The sequence below is a fragment of the Cygnus atratus genome, chromosome 7 (assembly GCF_013377495.2).
Source record: "Cygnus atratus isolate AKBS03 ecotype Queensland, Australia chromosome 7, CAtr_DNAZoo_HiC_assembly, whole genome shotgun sequence".
Lineage (NCBI taxonomy): Eukaryota > Metazoa > Chordata > Aves > Anseriformes > Anatidae > Cygnus > Cygnus atratus.
Window position 1 is genome coordinate 15,559,004 of NC_066368.1, and position 22,367 is coordinate 15,581,370.

Genomic DNA, 22,367 nt, shown 5'->3' on the forward strand with positions numbered 1-22,367 from the left:
TTCTTTTGATTAGCTCATCTTAAAGAAAATATTAAGTAGTTTAAAAATTGAAGACTTCTGCCTGCTAACATCTTCCATACTGTCAGACATTTGTATTTAGAGTTACTGTTCTTCCTTCTACGTGCTAGTTGAGGTCATGAGGTATCATTGTCACAAGATGAGAAAAGAACAGGAGAATGGAAGGGGGGGAAAAAATAGAAGGAAAATGGCAAAGATCTTCACAGGGTAGATAGGGAATGAACCAAGAAGTCAAAGTATGTGAAAGGGAATGGAGAGGAAACTAAATGGTAAAAGAAACCCTTTTACCTACAGCAGAGCATACAGTTTGCCACGAGCTTTTTACATTTATTTCACATTTTAATGGGACATGAAATCATCTTTCAAATTCCTTCCTGGCAAATCTTTCTCATGCATCTGATAACTTAAGGTAGCCAAAGAAGTCACCCATTCAGCAGTTAGAAAAGTGTTTTTGGGATTTTTATAAAAGTTAATCTAAGTAATGGCATAGTTTGGAATTCATAAGACTCTGCTTCCATATTTCATTAACAGCTTATAAGAGCTATTTAAATAATCTTTAACAAAAATCACCAGCTCTCAGAAATGTGCGGCTATAAAGCAATTTTTGACAGTGTTGGAAATAAGGCTGAAAAGTAGTTTGATGATAAAAGATAGTTTTGCAGTCTTGTACTTAAATATGAGGGACTGCACTGAATTCATAACAGTATAGACAGAGTATCTTTCTAAAAAATGATCGTGAAATTGGCTTCATGCAGTGCCTTGTTACTGTTTCTCCATGACTCCAAATAAAACTCATTCAATCTACAGGAGGAAAATTACATTTTCCTGAATACAGTGCTGTAAATTCCACCTGAGGTCTGATATGTCTGCGATTTTCCCTTGTGGTCTTCATCACCAGAGGTTGATTCTGTAGGCTAAATTCTTCACTGAGTGAAGACTTGCATGAGTTTTTGTCTTAATAGGATTACAAAAGATAGCTCTTAACGAGAGTTTTTAATTATTTACATCGATGAATGAAATACTAGAGTTTAGTTTCTCGGTCTCAGAGCTATATTGATGCTATTGAGCTTCAAGCAGTAAAAGTTCATTTGTTCTGCAAATTACAATTGGCAAGTAATTCTGATGCAGCCTTTTTCTGTTAGAAAACATTGACTCATCAGAACACAGATGTTTGGAAAAGTGCTGACTTCCTGTCTCCCCCAATTAGATTTTATTTAAAGTTTAGAAAATAGATGACAAAATATTGGTAATCTTTAAATAAATGATTTGGCTGAAAATATTGTAAATATTTACTAAATTATACAAAAAATGTTGCAAAGGTCAAAGTATAAAACTCAGTGTTTTTCTGACATTTTTATAGTGCTTTAAGACATTGGCATTATTTACTTTCCACCAAAATGTATATATATATATTTTAATTCTCCACAGAGAAATAAATGTTTCTCATGCAGGTCTCCCATAAAAAACAAAAGTTCCTCCCCAGCTTTCCTGTAGGTCCTCTGTAAGTACTTTAAAGACTATACGGTCTCGCTAGAGCCTTCTCTTCTCCAGGCTGAACAACGCCAGCTCCCTCAACCTGTCTGCACAGGAGAGGTGCTTCAGCGCTCTGATCATCTTCATGGCCCTCCTCTAGACTTACTCCAACAGGTCCACGTCTTTATTCTGGGGTCACGTCAGGCCCCAGAGCTGAATGCGGCACTCTGGGTATGGTCTCACGGAGTGGAGATGAGGGGGAGAATCACCCCTCTCAATCAGTGCATGTTCTTCATGTATCCTCCTCAGTCAAGACGCTTCCAGAGTAAAGAAACAAATATAATTTCAAATGTTAAATAAATTCAGGGGAAAATATGGTGGAAACAGAACTTGGAAAGCACAGAGTAATGGCTAACATATTGCAGCTGAATCATTTTCCTTTCTTTTATTAACATGAATGGGACAGTGTATTGGTTTTATGTGGTGACGGTGGGGGGTTCAGGGGTGGCCTCTCTGAGCAGAGACCAGCCCCATGTCAGATCAGAGTCAGCTCCAGCCAGTTCCAAAAGGGACCTGCTGCTGGCCCAAACTGAGCCAGTGTGTTGGGCCTCTGAGGTTGGGCCTCTGTGAGAGCAGATTTAAGAAAAGGGAAAAAAAAACCTGCTGTGCAACAGCAGCTGGGAGAGAAGAGTGAGAAACAGTTCTGCAGACACCAAAGTCAGTGAAGAAGTAGGGCTGGAGGTGCTCCAGGTGCCAGAGCAGAAGTTCCCCTGTGGCCTGTGGAGAGGTCTCTGGTGGAGCAGGCTGTCCCCCTGCAGCCTGTGGGTCCCACATGGAGCAGATCTCCACACTGCAGCTCGTGGAGGAGCCCCCAGTGGAGCAGGTGGATGTGGCCTGGAGGATTCTGTGGCCCATGGAGAGCCCTAGCAGGAGCAGAACCCAGACTGGAGCTGCAACCCATGGAGAGAGGAGCCCACACAGAAGCAGGGGATCTGGGGGGAGCTGCCACCCATGGGGGACCCATGTTGAAGCGGTTTGATTCTGATAGATGGACCACGTGGTAGAGATGCGTATTAGAGCAGTTCTTGAAGAGTTGCTGCCTGTGGGAAGCCCACGCAGGATCAGTTTGGGAGGGATGGCATCCCATGGGAGGGACCCCACACTGGAGCAGGGACAAAGAGCGACTGTGAAAGAGTGGTGGAGACAAAGCTTTAGGCACTGACCCATTCCTCTGCACCACTCAGGTGGAAAAGGTAGAAGTAAGTGTATGGCAAGGGGGTGGGGGAAGGTGTGGTAACTTTTCTTTTTGTTTTGCACTGTTCTAATCTGCTAGTGGTAGACAATAAATTAATCTCCCTATGGAGGGTCTGTATGCTGTTTTGCCCATGATGATGATTGGTGAGTGATCTCCCTGACCTTATCTCAACCCTTGAGCCCTTTCCACCGTATGTGCATATTAAAAAAAAGTGAGAGAGAAAGAGCACATTTATATTCTTTATGTACTTTTCCTTCTTGTGTTCTTACAGATTTCTTGACCATTTTAAGACTTGATTTCTTACAAAGAAATTTCTAACATCTAATTTGTTTTTCTCACAATTAAATCTCAGCAGATCATTAAGGTGTATTTGTCTTGGGCCATATGCAGCTCCCTAGTATATTTTCATAAGTATTTGTTTGTTTGCTTTGTAATCTTGTGTAAAATATCCAAAAAAAAAAAAAAAAAAGATTTGAGATATCTTAAATCAATTGCAGCAATGCAACTGGGTGAAAAGAAACCCTTTAGATACTTACTTTATACAGTACTTTCATTCTTGAAGTTATTTTTTGTTTGTTTTCTTGACGTATTTTCATAAAATACAGTGCGGCTTTAACTGCTTTCTCAGCAGTGGTGAGAAACAGTGAAATACCAATGTCTTGTATCCTATGAATGTGGAAATGTCCTTAGAATTTTACCTGATGTGCTTGCACATCGTTTCCACTTCTCTAGTGAAGTGTGCTTCCACTGTGTAATAGGAAGAACTTTGAAAGAGACGTGTACTTTTAAAATGCCAAAAATAGAAACTGGAAAAATTTATCTCTGAATGAGTACTTTTTCAGCATTTGAATTTGAGCCTGAAATCAAGAGAATGCATTTAGCTTCATTCTACATCAGATTTAAGAACAGAATCTAATATTTTACACCAGGGATATTGAGTGAAGAATGAGATTCAAAGTTGCTTTTTTCAGATGGTGGCAAAAAAAGAATTGTCTGTATTGCCACTGGAGTCTTAAACTAATTGTATGCATCTGCATGTAGATTATTTTTAAGTTTTCTTTCCTATGTGAAACATATTGCAATAGTAAATACTGGCTCAGAGTTAACGCGGTACCTTTTTTCTTCATTTATTTCTCTCAATGTTATCTGATATTTACTTGAACATCGGAAAGGGCTTGAGATTGTTTCAACCACTTCTTTCTTCGTTTACAAGTCATTCTTAGTATATTAACATAATGTAAATATTGAACTGTGGGTTGTGGTTTTTTTTTCAGTATGTAGTAACTGACTAAATTCAAAATCTCAAGTACAAAGAATGATGGATTAATTATCCAGATTTAGATTCCAATCCTGGAGTTTCTTGGCAGCCTACAGATAGCCTGCTGCATTCGTGTGGAGCATCATTGTTTTCAAGAATATGCAGGATCAAGACTTCAGCTCCAATTCTGCAGGGAGTGCCTAATCATATGAACAGGTCTAATGGTATTTAAATAGAAGTATGCGTATTAGTAACCTTTCACAGGATTATGTTTTGCAAGATATAGATAGCGATACAATTAGCTGTAGTTAAATCCTCTTACAATTCTTTCTATTTTACAGTGTTAGCAATCCAGGATTTCCTTTAATAACAAAATATGGATAGTAACAGATTCTCTATATATCAAATAATGTGACTGTAAGTTTTGGATCTTTCAAAGACTGATGTGGTAATTTTCTGTCTGAGCTAAGCAGACCATTTTAGATATCAAAGTTTTCAATGTATACCATTCGGTAGCATGAAACCAATAATATTCTAACCTTTTGGATCCAAACTGTAGATTTCTCATCTAAATGTGATCATTCTCAAACTGGGAAGAAAAAAAAAAAAGAGTATGGTACTCTACATTTAATATCAAACATTATTATCTATTTTCTTTAGTGATAATTTATAACACTGCTGCAAGGTTGGGTGCACAAAATTAATAATATAATAATATTTAAAAATACTAAATGAGAAATAATAAGAGTATTGAAATAGTCATTTACATACATTTAAAGGATGAGATTTTACTACTGCATGTTTTCTTGCATCTGTACTCACACATGAAGATGTAGTTCCATACCTGAAATCTTACTAATTTAAATGCTGGAAATGTACCAAATTTGTTTTTCTTCCCATAGCTTACTCTTAAAGTATTTCATTGTTTTTTAATGGACAGTTGTGTCTGGTTTTCTACCTTTCCTTTGCCTGCTTTTACCCAAAAGCTTGCGAAAAGCTTTTTACTGAAAGGAAAATTTAGCTAACAGGTATTAAGTAAAATATTTGTGAAACAAAGCTTCACTGATCTTCAAAACTTATACCCATAGAGACTTGACTGGCCATCTCCAAAACCTGGTTTCTCCTGAGCAAAGTGGTGGTAAGACAGCTAGCCTTGGAGTAGCCTAGAAGATACATTTTTAATCTTAATGTGGCAACATCTGCATTTTTAAAAAAAATAGGGTTAAACTTTACACTAGTAATTCATAGATAAAAAGATGTAAGCTTCTTTGCCAAACCTATGTTAATGTTGTCAGCACTTACTACATTTTGTTGTAATTAATCTTATCTGTTCTCATGAGGAAGTTCTGTATAAAGCCTCTGTCCTTGTATCCTATGTTGTAATGATTTTTGACATTTTTATAGTGCTTTTCAATATACATCACTTTCTCTAATATATGTATAAAAATGCCTATACAAAGCTGCAGTTACTGGCACTGGCAACTGAGATGAGAGGAATTTGGAAAGGAAAACCTTTGTACAGTAACAGGGGCAAGTTCTTACTTCAACAGAACTGTCACTTGTTCTGCATCTTTTATGTTTCTTATATTTCCTTGTTGTCTGACATTCTTGCAACACAGAGGGTTACACAGGCAGTCTGATGGACTCTGGGCAATTAGGGGCAAGCACTGCCACTCTTGGGACTTTCCTGCTGCTTCCTTGGTCTAAGCCTGTAGTAATGATGAGAAAATAAAGAGAAAGTGGCTAGTGGTGCTTAAGGTTTGAAAAGATGAGTGCTACCACTGCACTTCCCAGATAGATAATCAATATATTATGTAGAGCTAGGTGCTTTATTGTTGCCGCCACTCAGCCATTTTTTACTAACTGCAAGCTGTAACAAGCGTTCATAGCCATGAGCCTGCCAACTTGCTTGCCATGAGGACAGTTTGAATAATCGAAGTTAGCTTTCTAGCAATGGCTTCTGACTCTTGCCAGTGAAGGAATTTGTCTTGATGAATCTTCTAATACCATAGCTGTCAATATGTCATGGTCTTCAAGTTTTGGGATGTGGCAAACATTCAAATGTTTCAGCTTCTCCCCAGCTTCTTAAGTAGGCTTCTGGGACAAATTGAACAGAAGAAATTTAAAAGTGGCAGCAGATGTATTTGATAAGGAAGACACTAGTGATGAAAAAACTCTTTGCCCATTCTTTTAAAGTCTACTAGATAGGCCAATAGAAGATGTGGACTTCATTTTGCATGCATGCAGATATTTTTGATTAATTAGACTGTAAAATTGAATTTTCTATTGTGGAAAGTTTTCAGGTAGCTGTTGCCATTTTACAAATTAATGTTATATTAGGCATTTTCTATTAAATGTTATTAAATGGAACCTGCTACCAGACAAAAGATGTGGACCTGTTGGAGTAAGTCCAGAGGAGGGCCATGAAGATGATCAGAGCGCTGAAGCACCTCTCCTGTGAAGACAAGCTGAGGGAGCTGGCGTTGTTCAGCCTGGAGAAGAGAAGGCTCTGGGGAGACTGTATAGTGGTCTTCCAGTACTTACAGGGGGCCTACAGGAAAGCTGGGGAGGGACTTTTTACAAGGGCATGTAGTGATAGGACAAGGGGTAATGGCTTTAAATTGAAATTTAAAGATTTAGAATTGTAGATTTAGAATAAATATAAGGAAGAAATTCTTCACTATCTGGGTGGCAAAGGCACTTTTACAGGTTTCCCAGAGAAGCTCTGGATGCCCCATCCCTGGTGTTCAAGACCAGGTTGGATGGGGCTTTGGGCAGCCTGGTCTAGTGGAAGTTTGTCCCTGCCTATGGCAGAGGGGCCTGGTACTGGATGATTTTAAAGGCCCCTTCCAACCCAAACTATTCTATGATAACTGCACTGACTTTTAATTTTCTGTTCTGCCGGTATGAAGTATATTTATGAGGTGAACCAACACAGATAATTGAAAGACCTGTACCAGTGGACTGTGAGTCTGGACCATTGTACGTAACTGAGGATGAATCCAGGGACTGCTACTTCTGTTCAGCTCCATGCAGCAGCATCTACATTCATATCAGTGCCTCCATCCACTGCTTCTGCTACGTGTGCTCAAGAGAGAGGCACCCTTTCTCTCTCTTTTTCTCTCTCTGTTTTTTCTTGTTGACAGATTTACAGATATTCACAGGAGTCAGAAGTAAAATGTAGTTCAAAATCCATAACTGAAAGTAAAGCAGTATACCTGCCTGAAGTCTTTCTCTTAGGTTACTACCTTTTTTTTTTTTTTTAAATTATAACATTTCAGTGTAGCATTTAGCGTTACAAAGTAAACTTAAAGCTATGATTTAATTGTGAGATACTGCAAAAAAAAAAAAAAAGCATCTATTTATGCTCCTGCCTGAAAAACATATGATGGTGGAAGGGACTGATAAAATGGTGTGGAACACAAATAGAAGCTCTACTTTTTTTTTTTTTTCTTCGGTGAATAGTACCTGAATATAGTCCAAAACCTTCTTGTCCCAAGCCCAAAAGACTATCTCATATAGATGTGTTTAATACATCTTGGCATCTGTATTTTCTTAATATTATGTTAAAACTGGAGCCAGGCAAAGCTTTTATTAAAACTGGAGCCAGGCAAAGCTTGTATTAAAACTGAAGCTTGACTCCAGTTTTCTATTTGTTCTTGACTTCCTTAGCATATGGGATGGTCTATGACCTTCCATGCCAAACCTTTTGTTATTCTCAGAAACTTCTGCAATACGGAAATTGGCATTGATGTATTGGCACCTCCCCTTCTTGGGAGAACTGGCCCTCACAGCAATTCAGATCACTCTGTTTTCTTCAGGTCTGTTCAATAAATATCAACAGATGTAATTTGCTTTGTCAGCAATTCAATTTTTTAACTAATGTTTTTCAATTTATTATTCCTCATTTTCATCTGTCCTTTTATTGGACCTGTTCCTTTACTTTGTCTTCACTTCCAGCTTCTCCCCACTGTGCTTTCCATGCACATTTCTTTCCCACTGAGATTGTATACAAATATTAGAGCTCTAACTCACACTTTTGTCAGCAGGATGTGCCGCACTCTGTAGGCACGCTCAATTCAAATTGAAAGCCCATTGGCAATACAGTAAATCAAGTGATTAACAAGAAGCAAAATGCCAACTTCTCTTGTTTTTTTGTTGTTGTTACCATTGGTTTTTTGTTTGTTTTTCTGTCTAAAGCTTGTGGTGCACTGTAGCAAACTGAATTTTTTACTGAGATGCACAATTGTATATCCTTAGATGTACGCACTGTAATACTGCACAGAGGCGGGGGCAACCTGGAGAGACCTGTGGATTTTCCTGTTTCTGAATGTATAAAAGCTGCCAATATGGACAAAACCAGTTAATGAGGGTTAGAAGCTTCTTATCTATGCAGTGTTTAGCTGCCCAGGCTACTGTATATGCAGGAGAAAATGCAACAAATTAGGTAGGAGGTGGCTTCATTTTCTGTGCTCATGTCTCTAGCATCTTGTATTGATCATGTTGGACAATGACTAGCCAACTTTCTGCAGTGTTGATGGAAATTTGTTGCATAGGTCAGCTTTTCTGCATACATATTCATCCAGTAAACAGTAATGTCCATTCCTTATAAGTGCATACACTTTAAATGTAATCATATAGTATTTAAAATGTAACTAAACTATGGGTTAGAGATGCATTGTACATCTTCAATGTATTTGTACAACATACGTACAAACATTTGTCTTCCATATATCTTCAGATAGCAGTATTTCTTTCACATTCTTCTCCTTTCCGTTTTTTAAAACAATGAACAGAAAAGGCCAACGTTAGAATGAAAATCAAACTATTTTTTAAAATATCAAGAAATGAAATGAATGGAAAAAAAGCAGAAAATCTAAAATGTGCATCAGAAGTTGTTTTGTAAAGTTACTTAAGGCACAAACAGCAGAACATGTCCTCAGAGCTCCAGTGTACCTTGCTGTTACTCTGTTTTAGCTAATGGTTATTAAAACAATTTCTATTTTATTTTTCAACTTCATATACCTATTGGGACGCTGCATGCATTAAAATGTGCACAGATACACTCTGTGAGAAATGATATTCTGATTCAGTGGTATTTGTGCAACCTGATTCCTCCTCCATATATGCCCTCAGTATTCTAGTCTAGAGCTAATCTGAAATGCAAGATTCGATAGCATAAAGAACAGGGCCTTCAGTCAATAAAACCCTTTTCTGCTGAGAAATGAGAGATAAAGAAAAAGATGTAATTACTGTAATGACGGGTTAGACCTTTAGATTCATGCTGCAATCAGTGATTCCTGTGGTGCTCTGCTGCAATCATGGTTCAGAGCTGACTAGAGAGAAGACAGGTAAAGACTGTAAAACACTTCAGCAGCCCTTGATCTAAGTGCCCATAGGAGATTCACACCCCTTATTTGCAGATGGTATTTTTTACTCCAGACCTGAGGGCAGCAATGTGGATTATCTTGGAAGGAAGAAAGAAAGGAAGACCCCTTAAGTTAGTCCCTTCCATCCCAATAAAACCACAGTAAGCTGTAAATTATTTTTAATCTTATGAGACAGTTGTATTTGCCTTCATTTTATATATATATATATATATATATATACATAGAGAGAGAGAGAGAGAGAGAGAGAGAGAGAGAGAGAGAGAGAGAGAGCGCGAGCACCTCAGAGTTTATATGTATTTATTTGGTCTTCAGTAATCACCTAATCAAAGAGAAAACTTCTCTTGCATAGAGATATGCTTGCCAGAGCAGTTATATTTCACATGCTGTCAAATCAATGCCAAAATCATTCCAAATACTCTCAGAATCTCTGCCTTTCTTACTTTATCTTCAAAGTCAAGCTTGAAAACTTATCTACAGCATTGGTAAATACTTTTATTTTTATTATGAATCTGAAGGATTGTTGAATTATGGACTTAAAATACATATTTCCAATGCCGATGCTGATGGAACTATACAATCTTTTCTTGGCCATTTGGTATAAAGAGTATTGGCCCTAATCCTGAAACTCTTATTTATGCAATTAATCCTTGTCTCTGTGAACTTTCACTGAAGTCAACTGGAACTTTTGCATGAGTAATAGTTGCAGAATCAGCCCCAGTCATTTAAATCATGATTCGCCCTGCAAAACAACCAAAGATTAACTCTGATAATCTTTTTTTTTAATAGACATCACAGATTAAATGCAGATGTTTTGTAGATGTACTTAAATGCACCTTCCATGCTCTGCAAATGTCATAATCCATAGAAATTTTAGTAGTTTTATTTTGAAAATTAGCTTGCATCATTATTTGTCAATTTAGCCAAACCAAATATGTACATTCTGAAAGGATTCAGCTGGCCAGAAGTATATTCAATCCTAATGGTAAGCCAAAAGTATGTTTCCTTCACTTTGCATCTTTGTTGGCGCTTAGAAAGACTTGCAAAGAAAAAGAAAATGAATAGGTTGTTGATATGACTGATGTCAATAAAAGGATAATTTTCTCCTTTTTGATATACTATAGTTATAAAAAAAAAAAGTTTCATTTACTTCTGTTCATTAAGTGTGAAAGTCTGCTCAGAACACTTCATTCATACTCCATTTTTGAGTTTGGTCTGATTCCCAAGGCTGAGCAATAGAAGCAATAACAGGAGAGCCTTGAAGATCAACTATAAAGGCAGAGATAAAGTCAAAGAGTTAGTGTTATACTGCATCCATATGTCAGGCAAGTTATTTAGTTTGACTTAAAAAAAATATTGATACTATAGTTTGCACTTTTACTACTACCTCGTAGCTACATGGCACACTGTGTCACTCACTGCCTGAGCAAAAACTTACATTTATCCTCAGTTAAAAATGAGAAATGTTTTCATGAGAAGTATTTTATTTCTGCAAGTTCTGTATATTGCTGTTGTAGCTGTGACAGTGTGTTTAATTTTCTGGATTCTGTTTTCATTATCTTTGGTTGGGGGATTTGAATGTAGCCAGAAAAACAGAACATTCAGTCAACTTACAGCTAAATTTCACAACGTAACTTTTGCTTATACTCCATAATTGACTTCATGATGCAATATAAAGATTGCAGCCTTTTGGAGAAAGAGATTGACATCTCAGTCTTCAGGTAAAAACCTGTAATACAAATGACCAAACCTGTAGCTATTATGAATGAGGTAGTAATCTGGTTTACCTTCTCTTTCACTTAGAAGTCAAAGAATGCATAAAAATACTAGGTATGTTTCACAAAATTTTTATTAATGCATCCATGTCCACGAACAGACACAATCAGAGGATAAACCACAGGATGTATATGCAAATAAGGAGTGATATCTGAAGCCTGACCTTTTTAGTAACAGCAGACTTGCAACATTTCAGATAGATAGCAGTTAGTCCCTTAATCCTCTGTGTGCTACTGCCAGGTAGCAATATCACAGATTCACTCATGTACAAATCCTGCGTATTATGCTGGCCAGCATTCTTGCTCTATGAAAAAGTAGAAGTGATCCTTCTCACTGTTTATTCAAAGTAGGTGATGAACATACTATTTAACATTTAAATTCCCCAATAGTATTGAGAGCCAAAAGCTAGATTTACAAATGGAGTTTCTCACAGTTTAACTGATCCAAAGACAACATCTGAACAGTATAAAGAAGAGTGTTAGAGTGGGATACTGAGTAAGGGAAGCAACAAACACTATCAGTTATACACAAACGTTAGCAGTTCTAAAACTGGTGATTATGGCTTGCAATCTGGTTAGGCATGGGTAAGTTCCTCTGTGCATATATTATGGGAAATAGAGGATTTTGAAGAGAAAGTTTAATGTAAGATAAGATTGTAGGCAGTGAAATGGAAAAAAAAAGTTAAAGTACTTGTCAGGAAAATAGATGGTTGAGACAGTCACTGTTGGTGCAAATGTGGAAGAATGACCTTTCAACTGACAGCTCTGTTGGCTGGACAGATAATAATTATGAGCAGTCTTTAAATGGAAGCTGAAGGAAAATAAGGGAGAAGAAGACATAGCTTTGTAAGTTCTTTTTTTTTCTCACCAAGTTAGAAGGATTTCTAAGGTGCAGGGTAGTAGGTATTGTGTCTAAGGTGAGATTGCAGTAATAAAGTTTAAAAGTGACCCAGGCTCAGTCAATTATTTTGGCATTGTAGCCTGAAGTGAAAAGGTTGTATTTTAGGAATTATCATGCAGGATCACCATGGTAGTGTCTTCCTCAATCACATATGTGAGTCCTTAGTATTTTTATTGCCATTAGAATTTTTATGTGATGATAACAGTGTCAAAGGTAGTAATTTTCTTCTCCTACTTAAGGAGACTATCAGAAGAAAGAAAATAAGGTATTCCTTTATTCCTTATTATCCCATAAAAGACGACCTTCTATTCTTCCTTTAGATGCAGACCATCTGTTTCAATACCTTCCCTAGAATGCTTATTTTCAATCTTCTGCTATCGATTTAAAGAAATCACATTAATCTCACAATGTATAGAAAATATTTTACAGGAATTGCATTTAGGTTGTTTCAGGGTCTAGAAGTAAAAACGGAAGGAAAGAAACACCATGTAGAGATTCAGTCTTAAGGGATGCAAAATTCAATTACTGCCAAATCTGTGAAATTAATAGACTTTCAGCAGTCCCAAAAAGGCATATGCCTTCCAAAAGTATAATGCTATTTATTTTTTAATTGTCCTTACAAATTTGGGTATGTGCTGATAGCAGCTGTTTTTCTGTAAGACTTTGCTTAGAACAAGAATATGCAATATTCTTCTTATTAGGGTATTTCTTGGGGAAAGACAGGAGAGGGAAAATTCATTAAGATAATGATATGTGCTGTGCTATAAAAAGTAGAAAGAGATTCTTAGATAAATACTTAATCTTGAGTAAACATCTAGAGAGTGAAGATGACTTGTAGAAGATGCAAAAGGAAGCAGGGACAGTTAAATAAGAAATCATAATGACAGTTGAACTTGAGGGGAAAGTTTAACTTTCATTATTAGTCTTATCAGTATCCAAATCCCAGGCATGTGAGATAGTTTAGGATCTCTGCAGTGATTAATTTTTTTCAGTGGGAATTTCAGCCTCTGACACTGATATGATCTTGTAAACATTAATCATATCTATATTAATGTGTTTTTTTTTTCTTTAATTGGAAGACTGATTTTTGTCTGTTTAGCTCTGTATTAAAGCATCCTGCTTTGAGCAGAAAGCAGCATCGGGCGCTCTCAAGAGATCCTTTTTAACCTCAGCCATGCTGTGAACTATTCTGTGAAATCTATCTTCTGTAGATATTCTAGTAATCTTGTAGTTATCTGATCTCACACTAATGAAAGAAGTCTGATCTCTAGAACTAATATTATCATCAGACTCAGGTGGGTAGTTTGTGGGTGTATATTTTATATTAGTGCTTTCCTATAAAGATCTACGAAGCTAGAATTGTATACTTTACAATATTCATATTGTACACCTTACAATATTCATTAGAGATGAAATCATTGTGAGAGTTTCTTCTATTTATTTTTGTTTGCTTTCCTTGCAGCTGGGCCTCTGGAACTTCCTCTTTTTGAGCTGATCCCATCACAAAGACAAGTTGTTTTTCATGGAGACCGCTTGCCATTTCAGTGTACTGCAACTTACGTTGACAATACTACCCAAGTACATTGGTACCATGCTGGTCGTCTTATTCAAACAGATGAAGAGAGTGGCATATTTGTGGAAGACAGCATCATTCATGACTGCTGCTTAATTACACGGTAAAGTAACACATCCCTTGTAATATTCAGACTTGTAGACAAGGTGAACAGATGCTGATGTGAAAAACGCAAAAGAAGAATAGGCTTCCATAAAAAGAAGCAACAATTAATATAAATGCTATTTGGTAATGAAAGTATTGTTCTAGTTTTGCATCAGTTTTCCCTTTTAAATCTGATTTAATACATTATAATAATATTTATTTATTTACATTTATTTTTGGTTTTCATCATAGAGTCTGGGTTTGTCACTAAAAGCTGCTAAACTGTTGCACATATCCTTTTGTCCTCTGTCAATTTTCATCACTGATCAAAAAAAAGTCTTATTCTGTGTAGAAGATGGAGTGAAAATAGCTATGCTAATTAGCTCTGGTTTGTCATTAACTTCTTTTCACTCAATCACTTTCTATTAATATAATTGACCTGAAATGCTTCTTGAACTATCAAATGAAAATTATGAAGGGAGTCAATTTAATTCATCTCCACAGGGGTCTTTCAGTATTATTGATTTTAATTTCATCTGCTCACTGGTTATTTGACCCCTTTTGGAGTCCTGTAGATCTAGATGTGTGGATCTGGCCTAACAGCTGCTGGCTTTTTTATAATACCAATGTGTAGGGGTGTGGTGGATAATGAAAAAGACTAATTAGTATGGTAATGCCAAGTGCATAAGCTATTACATAACTGCCAGGTCACTTAAATTAAAGCATGTTCTTCTCATTTCCACAATATCAAAATTAAAAATCATGCTGTTAATCACCTGTTGTTTTTCTACTGAATTATATGTTGTAGTAGGTAAGCAATTCATAGCATAGTAATATACTGAAATAAATTCTCAAATTAAAATTATTTTTTTTAATTGCTGTCCTCTTTAAAAAGCTAGTATAGAAGCTTGCCTGAATTTTCCTTTATACTGCTTTATTTTTGTCAGACCTTGAAATAAAAAACCTTATCCACCATAAGATTTTAATAAGAATTAAAGATCTGCTACCTACCTCATTTAGTGTGCTATTAAACCAGTGAAGTCGATGCTCATGTTGTAGTATGCACCAGGACGAGGCATTCAGAAACAGTGTTCTCTAAATACCTTGAAGCATTTGATATTATATACTGGAAAAAATTACTTGACCTGTCCAAACTGTGATACGCACTGACAAAATAAGACAAAATTCTTTGAATTAAACTCAGAATCTCTAAACAATTACTTATAAGCTTAAACCATTTTCACTGCCCTTTTATTTGAGCCGTATGTTTTACTTCATAATACAGTAGGGCATCAATGCTCCATTTATTGTACAGCATGGTTCTCATCCAGTAAAAACTGCCAGTACTCAAGCAAACATGGCTCTGCCTTGATCAAGGGGCTGATCAGAATTAACTCAATGAAGGCATGGGGGCCCTGTGCTTTTGAAAGTAGCAAAAAACATACTATTTTGAACTCAATGATTTTATTTATATACATTATAGATACGCATTGTATCTTCATATTGAAAATGAGAAAACATCGGTCAAGTTATGACTGTAAAAACTCTCGAGCATTTCTTAATTTTAATCTCATCTTCATGACCATGCTACAACTCTGTTAATATCACAGTTATTTTTACACTTTAAAATAACATGTAATAGCCTGCTTATTACGTTAGAATAGTATATATTAATATGCTTGTTACATGCTAGTATACACTGTTAAGTGAAACACTGTAAAACATCAGGAAGACTATGCCCTCCTGAGGTTATCATATGCTAAGTATAAGATTTGGATTAAAAATAAAGGTTATTTAAAATCAGTTCTTACAGTGTCATATTTTGCCTTCCTGTACCTACTCTTTACAGCAATTGTTTGCTCTCTGGCTTTATGTGATTGCACTAAAAGATAGGTTTTGGTTTGTGCTGGTAAGCAATTTAAAGATTTCTGAAGCTAGTTTCAAACAAAGAGGTGTAGTGCAGTTCCAAAAGCTGCTTATTCAAACATTTTTAGGTGGTTATTTTATTGGGTAGTTCCAGATATTTCCAGATATTACACAAATATCATACTAAACCCTTGTGTTTTATTGACTGTCACAGGAGAAGGATAAAATAACCAAATGTGTATTTTCTTTTCTCCTATGATAAAGGAGAATAAACTAAAGTAAATGTTTTTGTTACAATAATTAAGCTAAAGTTTTAAACTGTATTCTGGCCTGTGACATTTTTCTTGGCAAAGAATATTCACTTGCAGGAGATCTTGAGTAGGTGTTTTCAATTCTGCTGCTAGCTCACATTTACTGTTTCTTGCCAATGATAATAATATTTGATTCTGCTCATGTTGAACTTCTGTCATTATGCCTGTGTATAAATGTCATAGTCATACATGAAAATGTGAATGTGATATGGAACTAATTTCCTATCATCTGAGAATGGGTCAAGCTGAAATTGTGACCTGTGTTTATAAGAAGATGGCTTAATTTCTTAAGCCTGGAATATTAGATTAAGAACTTGATGCCAATAAGTGGCAATGAAACAGTCCATATACCTGAAACCACATACATAGAGGGATTATGTATGGTTCCAAGCAGCACAGCATCTTTCCCTACATCCCACTGTTCCCCTTCTGCGTCTGGAGCAGCTGGCAGGACAGTTATTAGTATATTAAACTGAAGAATATATTTTAATTTTATGAACCAAGGAACTCCATAGTAGTGTGAGACTTTAATTTTCAGGAGTTGCTTATTTATCCCATAGACTATAATGACTATTTTAGTGTCTTTTTAGTTCTATTCTGTAAATACTTGTGCTGAGTGTTTAATAGTGGTTATGTCTGACAGCTGTAATGGCTGCTCTGGGAACATTACAGTTCACATTGGCTGTTTCTAAAAACATTAAACTGTACAGAAAGTTAAGAACCCATAGAAAAGAATGTTACAACTGGAGAAACTAATGTGCTCTTAACTAAACCTAGGACAGCAGGTATTAGTGTCAAGTAAGTTCTTCACAAGTCATTTTTCATAGTGTGTGTAGATTTGCCATTGGAAGTTCAGACTGTTAGGTCTCAGCTGTGACACTCAACCCCCCCCCCCCTCCCCCCCCCCCCCCCAAAATATATATTTTTATCAATAACTCTGTGCAAACTATTTCAGTCTTCTAAATATGGTTGCCAACTGCAGTCTTTTTTAAAATGATAATAATTAATAATAATGATGATGAAAAAGAACTAAGCTTAAAATATATTTACTTATTTATTTAAGCATATAGTACTTCCTTACATTTTGACAGCAGTCAGCTGCCAATATGGGATGTTAAAAAGTATATAATGAAATAAATAGAAATGTTTGGGATGAGACAGTACAGAACTACAGCCGATTCTTTAGGTGTAATATTGATAAGGACATCAATAAGAACACTCATTTAAATATTTATTCATAAAATGTATATACATATTTCAGAAAGCTACTTCGAGAAGTATATGGTTATTTGAAAATATCCAAAACTTCCCCCTGCAAAAGAAATGTCTGATAGCAGAGAAGAGCCTCAGATTATGATCCACTTGTAATAATGAAGAAACAGGGAGAGAAATTAAAAGCAATACAATATTGTGGTTCAAAAACTAGGATAATATTTTTTGTAATCTAAAGGTTCTTCTAAATCAGAGTAAGGATTTGGAATTTGACTGAAACAGTTTCACTAAAAGAATAAGGGTAATTCAAGATGTGGTTAGTGAAAGAAATTGAATATGAACACAAGTTGGTGCCAAAGTAGACAGGTAGTATCGTGACAAGTTGGTGATGCACACAGGCAAACTATATAAGAAAGAAGAAAACACTTGCTGAAATTCAGGGAGAAAGGCAGAAATCCTTTGTCTATTTTTTGTGGAAAGAATCCAAATGACCCCTGAACTCTCCAAATGACCCCCTGAACAGTTTGTGGCAAGAATACATCTGGAAGAGCTGTGAAGCAAGCAGAAGTGGCTCAGACAAATATTAGGTTAACGAGCAGTCTGAAAACGGTATGCCAGTGATGAACACATTGGTTGCACAACTGAAAGTTCAGATGTATTCCAAATCGTGGCAAAATATTGCAGGTTCGCTCCATGTGAGATTAAAAAAATAAGTGAGAGAACAGATGCAAAGAATCTGATTTAAGTGTTCTGTGTTCTGCTGTCATGAGCATTTGGAGATTGATGAGCAGCTGCAGGTCATACTGAGAGGCCAGGGGAGAGCAGCAGAAATTGTTTAGTACCGATATTTTGTTAGTGCACCTAATTGACTCTATTTGACCCTTAGCTGTCAAGCAGTTAGGAAAGAAATGAAGCAAAATAACCATTTAAATTGTAAATCAATGTCTCTGTGTTGTTTTGTGATTACTTCAAATGCTGCAGTCAACGGTCTGTGGCTTACTTCAGGCACTGCTGGAAGTAAAGGACCAGTGACAGTTGTACCTTTACCAGCAAAGTTCTTGTGCTTCAGACAGGAAGATAATATTAAAAATTATTATGAAAAGCACATGCTCAGGATTTGATTATCAGGGATTAAGAGAATCTTCATGCCAATTAATTAAGCTTAGGCTTTTTCTTTACCATGCTTTTAATTATCTGAATAAAACCCAATGAAAGCTTTACTACAAATCAGTTTGGGGAATAATATAAAATATAACCTTTGGAAAAATTGGCCAATACCGTGAAAGCAAAACCAGCAACTCTCTGTGATTAAAGGAATGGACATCTGAGAATTATGCTGTGCCATAAAACACGTAGGCTTGTTTTGGGGAACTGTTTAGCAAAACATGGTTGAAAAATAAAAATTTTTAACAGAAAAAAATATGAGTTAGTATTTCTGCCAGATACAATAAAATAAATAGAAAAGCAGTAAGTCAAAACTGTAAAGTAAATAAATAAAAAAAAATCATAGTGTCTAGAAAGCTTTTAAAAGACTTTTTTTTTTTAGACTTTTTTTAGACCATGCTAAGATGCCTTGCATACTCTGTGCAATAAATGCAGTGTTGATTTTGACCTCTCATTTCCATCTCTGCCCATTTCCTAAAAGTATGGGCCCATCCATCCATATCACTGAAATGAACTTTTAAGTTCAGCTTAAAATGCAACTGTGTAGCTGAGGAGATGCTGCACTACAGCAGTGCTTTGGACTGAACATTCCAGGACAGTATTTTTTGAAATTAATTTTCCTGTCAGCTGTGATGTAAGGTGTAATTATACACTTTCTCTCAGTCCAGGCAGTAGTTTGTAAGCCTCTGAACCAGCTGTGATTATCAGAGCAATCTACCATACAAACAAAAGAATCTCATTTTTAATTGTTTATGATATTTTGATTAGCTGACTCCTGGCCATCATAAAATAACATTTATGCTTTTGGAGTAAGAATAGAGATAGTTCCTGAAGTTCTTCTATAGGAATCTGCTCTGTCTTGCCTCTTTTATTCTTCCCAAATTTCTTACAGCTCAGCCAATAAAAAATCAGTATTATAGCCCCACTGTTCAAGGGTTTAATCCATTAAGTATTCATGAAAAAGAAAAATATCTGCATTTGTAACATCACCATTAACAAGTGATTGACAATGGAGGGTGGGAAATTCTGGCAAAGTAGTGGTATTTTTTGTTTGTTTTCTTTTTCTGGGGGGGAGGAAATGCGGAGGGAGGAAAGGAGGGGGCACCTGCCCCCAGTGGCATGTAATCAAACAATCAAGACTCGTCATAAGTAGGTGAACACTTACAAATCATCTGCAAAATATTTTCCCTAAAAGGCTTTTTATGCAATTTTGACTATTGGACTGATTGTCATAGTGTTATTTTTGTCTAAGAACCTCTGCTGCTGTACAGATCACAAGAGATATGCTAATGAAATAAAGCTTTCTCTGGATATAATGTTGCAGTGAACAGACTACTTAAGGGCAAATGAAAGGCATAGGGCAGGTGTAGCTGTATTTCCCGGGAAGGCTGCAGTTGTATGCATCCTGCAGTCAAGCAGTTTGCTGTTAGAATAAAATTAATAGCAATAAACATAAATTTTAGCATTCCCAAACCTTTCACTGAGTGACAAGGCAGTTCAGTGATAGACAAGTGATTCATGAAGTACTTTAAATAAGCCCTGGCTCAGGAGTACGCTCTTTACGTAGCTTTATAGCACCGTGCCATAACAGACCTGCCAGTTGCCTGAAGGTTTCTCCAGCAAGAGAAAGCTTTGGGTGCTTTACAGCTGTTGATAACGTTTTTTCTTCCTTCTCTGCTTTAAGTTCTCTGCTAGCTGGACTGGCATATATTGACTCTAGAGCTGTGGGAGTATGAAGATAAATGCACCTTTATGCACACCGTTCAATGCAGCAGACAGGTTGTCCCTACCTGGCAAGATAGAAAGAATCATAAAACGTACCAAGCCTATAGTATCTGTTAGAGCTATTTAGAACATAGCAGACTGTTTCTGAAAATGGTACGGTATAGTCACTGTAGTATTAGCATTATTTGCTTTCAGAATTTTAAGAAACAAATTGATGGCACATAAATGGGGGTCACAGGTTCATTGACATCCACTTACAGAAAATGCATCTTACCACTGGGCAAATGTTTATATTAAAAATCGATATATTTTGAACATTTACATTTCAGTCAATGTAATTTGAGCAACACAAAGGAAAATACAGTAATTTGGTTTACTAACTAACGCAAAGGTCTTCTCTTCCATTTTGAAAGTAGATATTTCTTTGTTTTTCCTGTCAATGTTTTGTCATGAAAACCAGCTCTTTTCCATTGGCATCTCTGAAGTGAAATCCAACTAAAATACTAATGTGAACAAATGAACATTTACATTATGTTTAAAGTAAGTTATAGCACACTAAGCTTATTGGGTAGCTAATGATGGCATTAAATGGTAAGTTTTGCTTTGGTTTTGTATTAAATCAGAAGAAACGGAAAATTGTGTATTTCCTGTGTGTATGACAAATTGATTTGTTAAAATGAATACCAGTTTTAATCTTTAATCTACATTTTCTACCGCTTTTGGCCAGATTGAAAGTTTATTTAAAGGCCATCTGCTTTCTGAAGCTGTTTTTTTCATGGGTAAATAAGTAATTTTGTCAGAGAGATCAAACTAGCAACTGAGGTTCAGTTAAAGTGCCTAGATTTACACATTCTCTCTTCATTTTCTGTGTTTTAACCTTATATCCCCTGTGAAAGGCTGTACTCCAAGCAGCAGTGTACTCTGGAGACCAACACTCGTTTTTAAAGTTTTGTGTTAGTATTAATAATTAAAGGTGGTATGTGTTGGACGCAGGTTATGCAGGCCTTCTGCCTGAACTATAGAAAAGCATTCTCTTACCTATCTGAAGAAGAGTGTTAACTGTGTTTTTGTAATTAATTTTTATTTTTTTCTCAAGAAGAGTGGTTGGTTGTCATCCAGTCTTAAAGGAGATCAAGCCAGACTTTAAAACCTTTCCCATGGAAAGCCAATCAAAATGTGGTGTTGAAGTCTCATCTTTATTTGTTACTGTTTCCTAGCATGCAAATGAGTGCTGGGACCTACAGTAAATGTCACTAAGGTATTACTTTAGGACATGGTTGAGTAATTTTGCATAATGAGACCTACTTCTGATTGTCTAATTAGTTATGCATAGCTGTAGCAATGCAAAACTATGCCTCAAATAGAAATCTTTTGTCACAGGTTACTTTATTACACGTGTATCGCTTCTGTCTGTATTAAGGTTCCTCTCTTTGTCCAATACCACAGGCTTCTATTGAATATTACAACTTTTTCATGCAGTTGTATCAGCTCTACATATTAATTAATTTGTCAATATGTCAGTCATTACATTTGACAAAGGAATCCTAATATGCATGAAATTTCACAGTGCAAAGAAGAAATATGTATCTTCTCTTTCTTGTTTTCAGTGTTCTTTGGTTTACTGAGAAGGCCACTATGATTTCCAAAGAAAACATAAGAAAGGCTTGCTAGTCATCCTTTTGTTCCCATCAGGCAGCAGTCTTCATGTTCAGTTTTCCTTGACTCCATCTCATGAATGTCTGACTGTTTATTGCTTGGTAGGTCATAAATTTCCACAAAAGTAGCAGCTATCACTCTGAGAAGTGCTCATGAGTCTGATTGCTAACATAGAGTGAGTAGAAACTCCTTCTGATGCATAATCCATCTGTAGGAAAGCTGCATAGTAAATGCAAAATCATTTCATTTGTGGCCTGACATTTATTAGTTTCTGTGAGACAGGATAATCAAGTCAACTACAGGCAATGGTGCTCTTCTTTCCTAATTCTAATATGCTCTTATCAAGCTCCTAAAACAGAGTCCTGCAATGTTCTCAAGTATCAGGAGAGTTCCTGCCTTTTGTCAAGACTTGTTGACCAAGAAAGATCAAGAATGCCTTTCTACTGACAGTACGAAAAACACTGGAAATTCTGGGGATGCTAATGTAATAGTGTCAAAACTTAAAATATGTAACCAACCTAACAAGAATTTAATGAAGAGGTTTAAAATTCTATACAGGCCCACCCTTCCCTTTGGAGTTGCCAAAATTATAGGCAGAGAAAGTGTTAAAGAGATTAAGTTGACCTCTTTTTAAGAATTAAAACACTTTTTTTTTTTTTTAATTTAGTCTCTTAAATTCTCCAGGGTAATAATCATTTGTCATATTCAG

General features: G+C 36.1%; 1 protein-coding gene across 4 annotated transcripts in view; it reads left to right on the forward strand.

The window, feature by feature from the left end:
- ADGRA1 (adhesion G protein-coupled receptor A1) overlaps positions 1 to 22,367 on the forward strand; it is a 277,156-nt gene that overhangs the window by 114,068 nt on the left and 140,721 nt on the right. For all 4 annotated transcript variants that reach the window (XM_035545601.2, XM_035545609.2, XM_035545594.2 and 1 more), the window contains one exon: positions 13,530 to 13,743. In XM_035545601.2, coding sequence (XP_035401494.1) covers positions 13,530 to 13,743 — 214 coding nt within the window. The remainder of the gene's footprint in view (positions 1 to 13,529; positions 13,744 to 22,367) is intronic.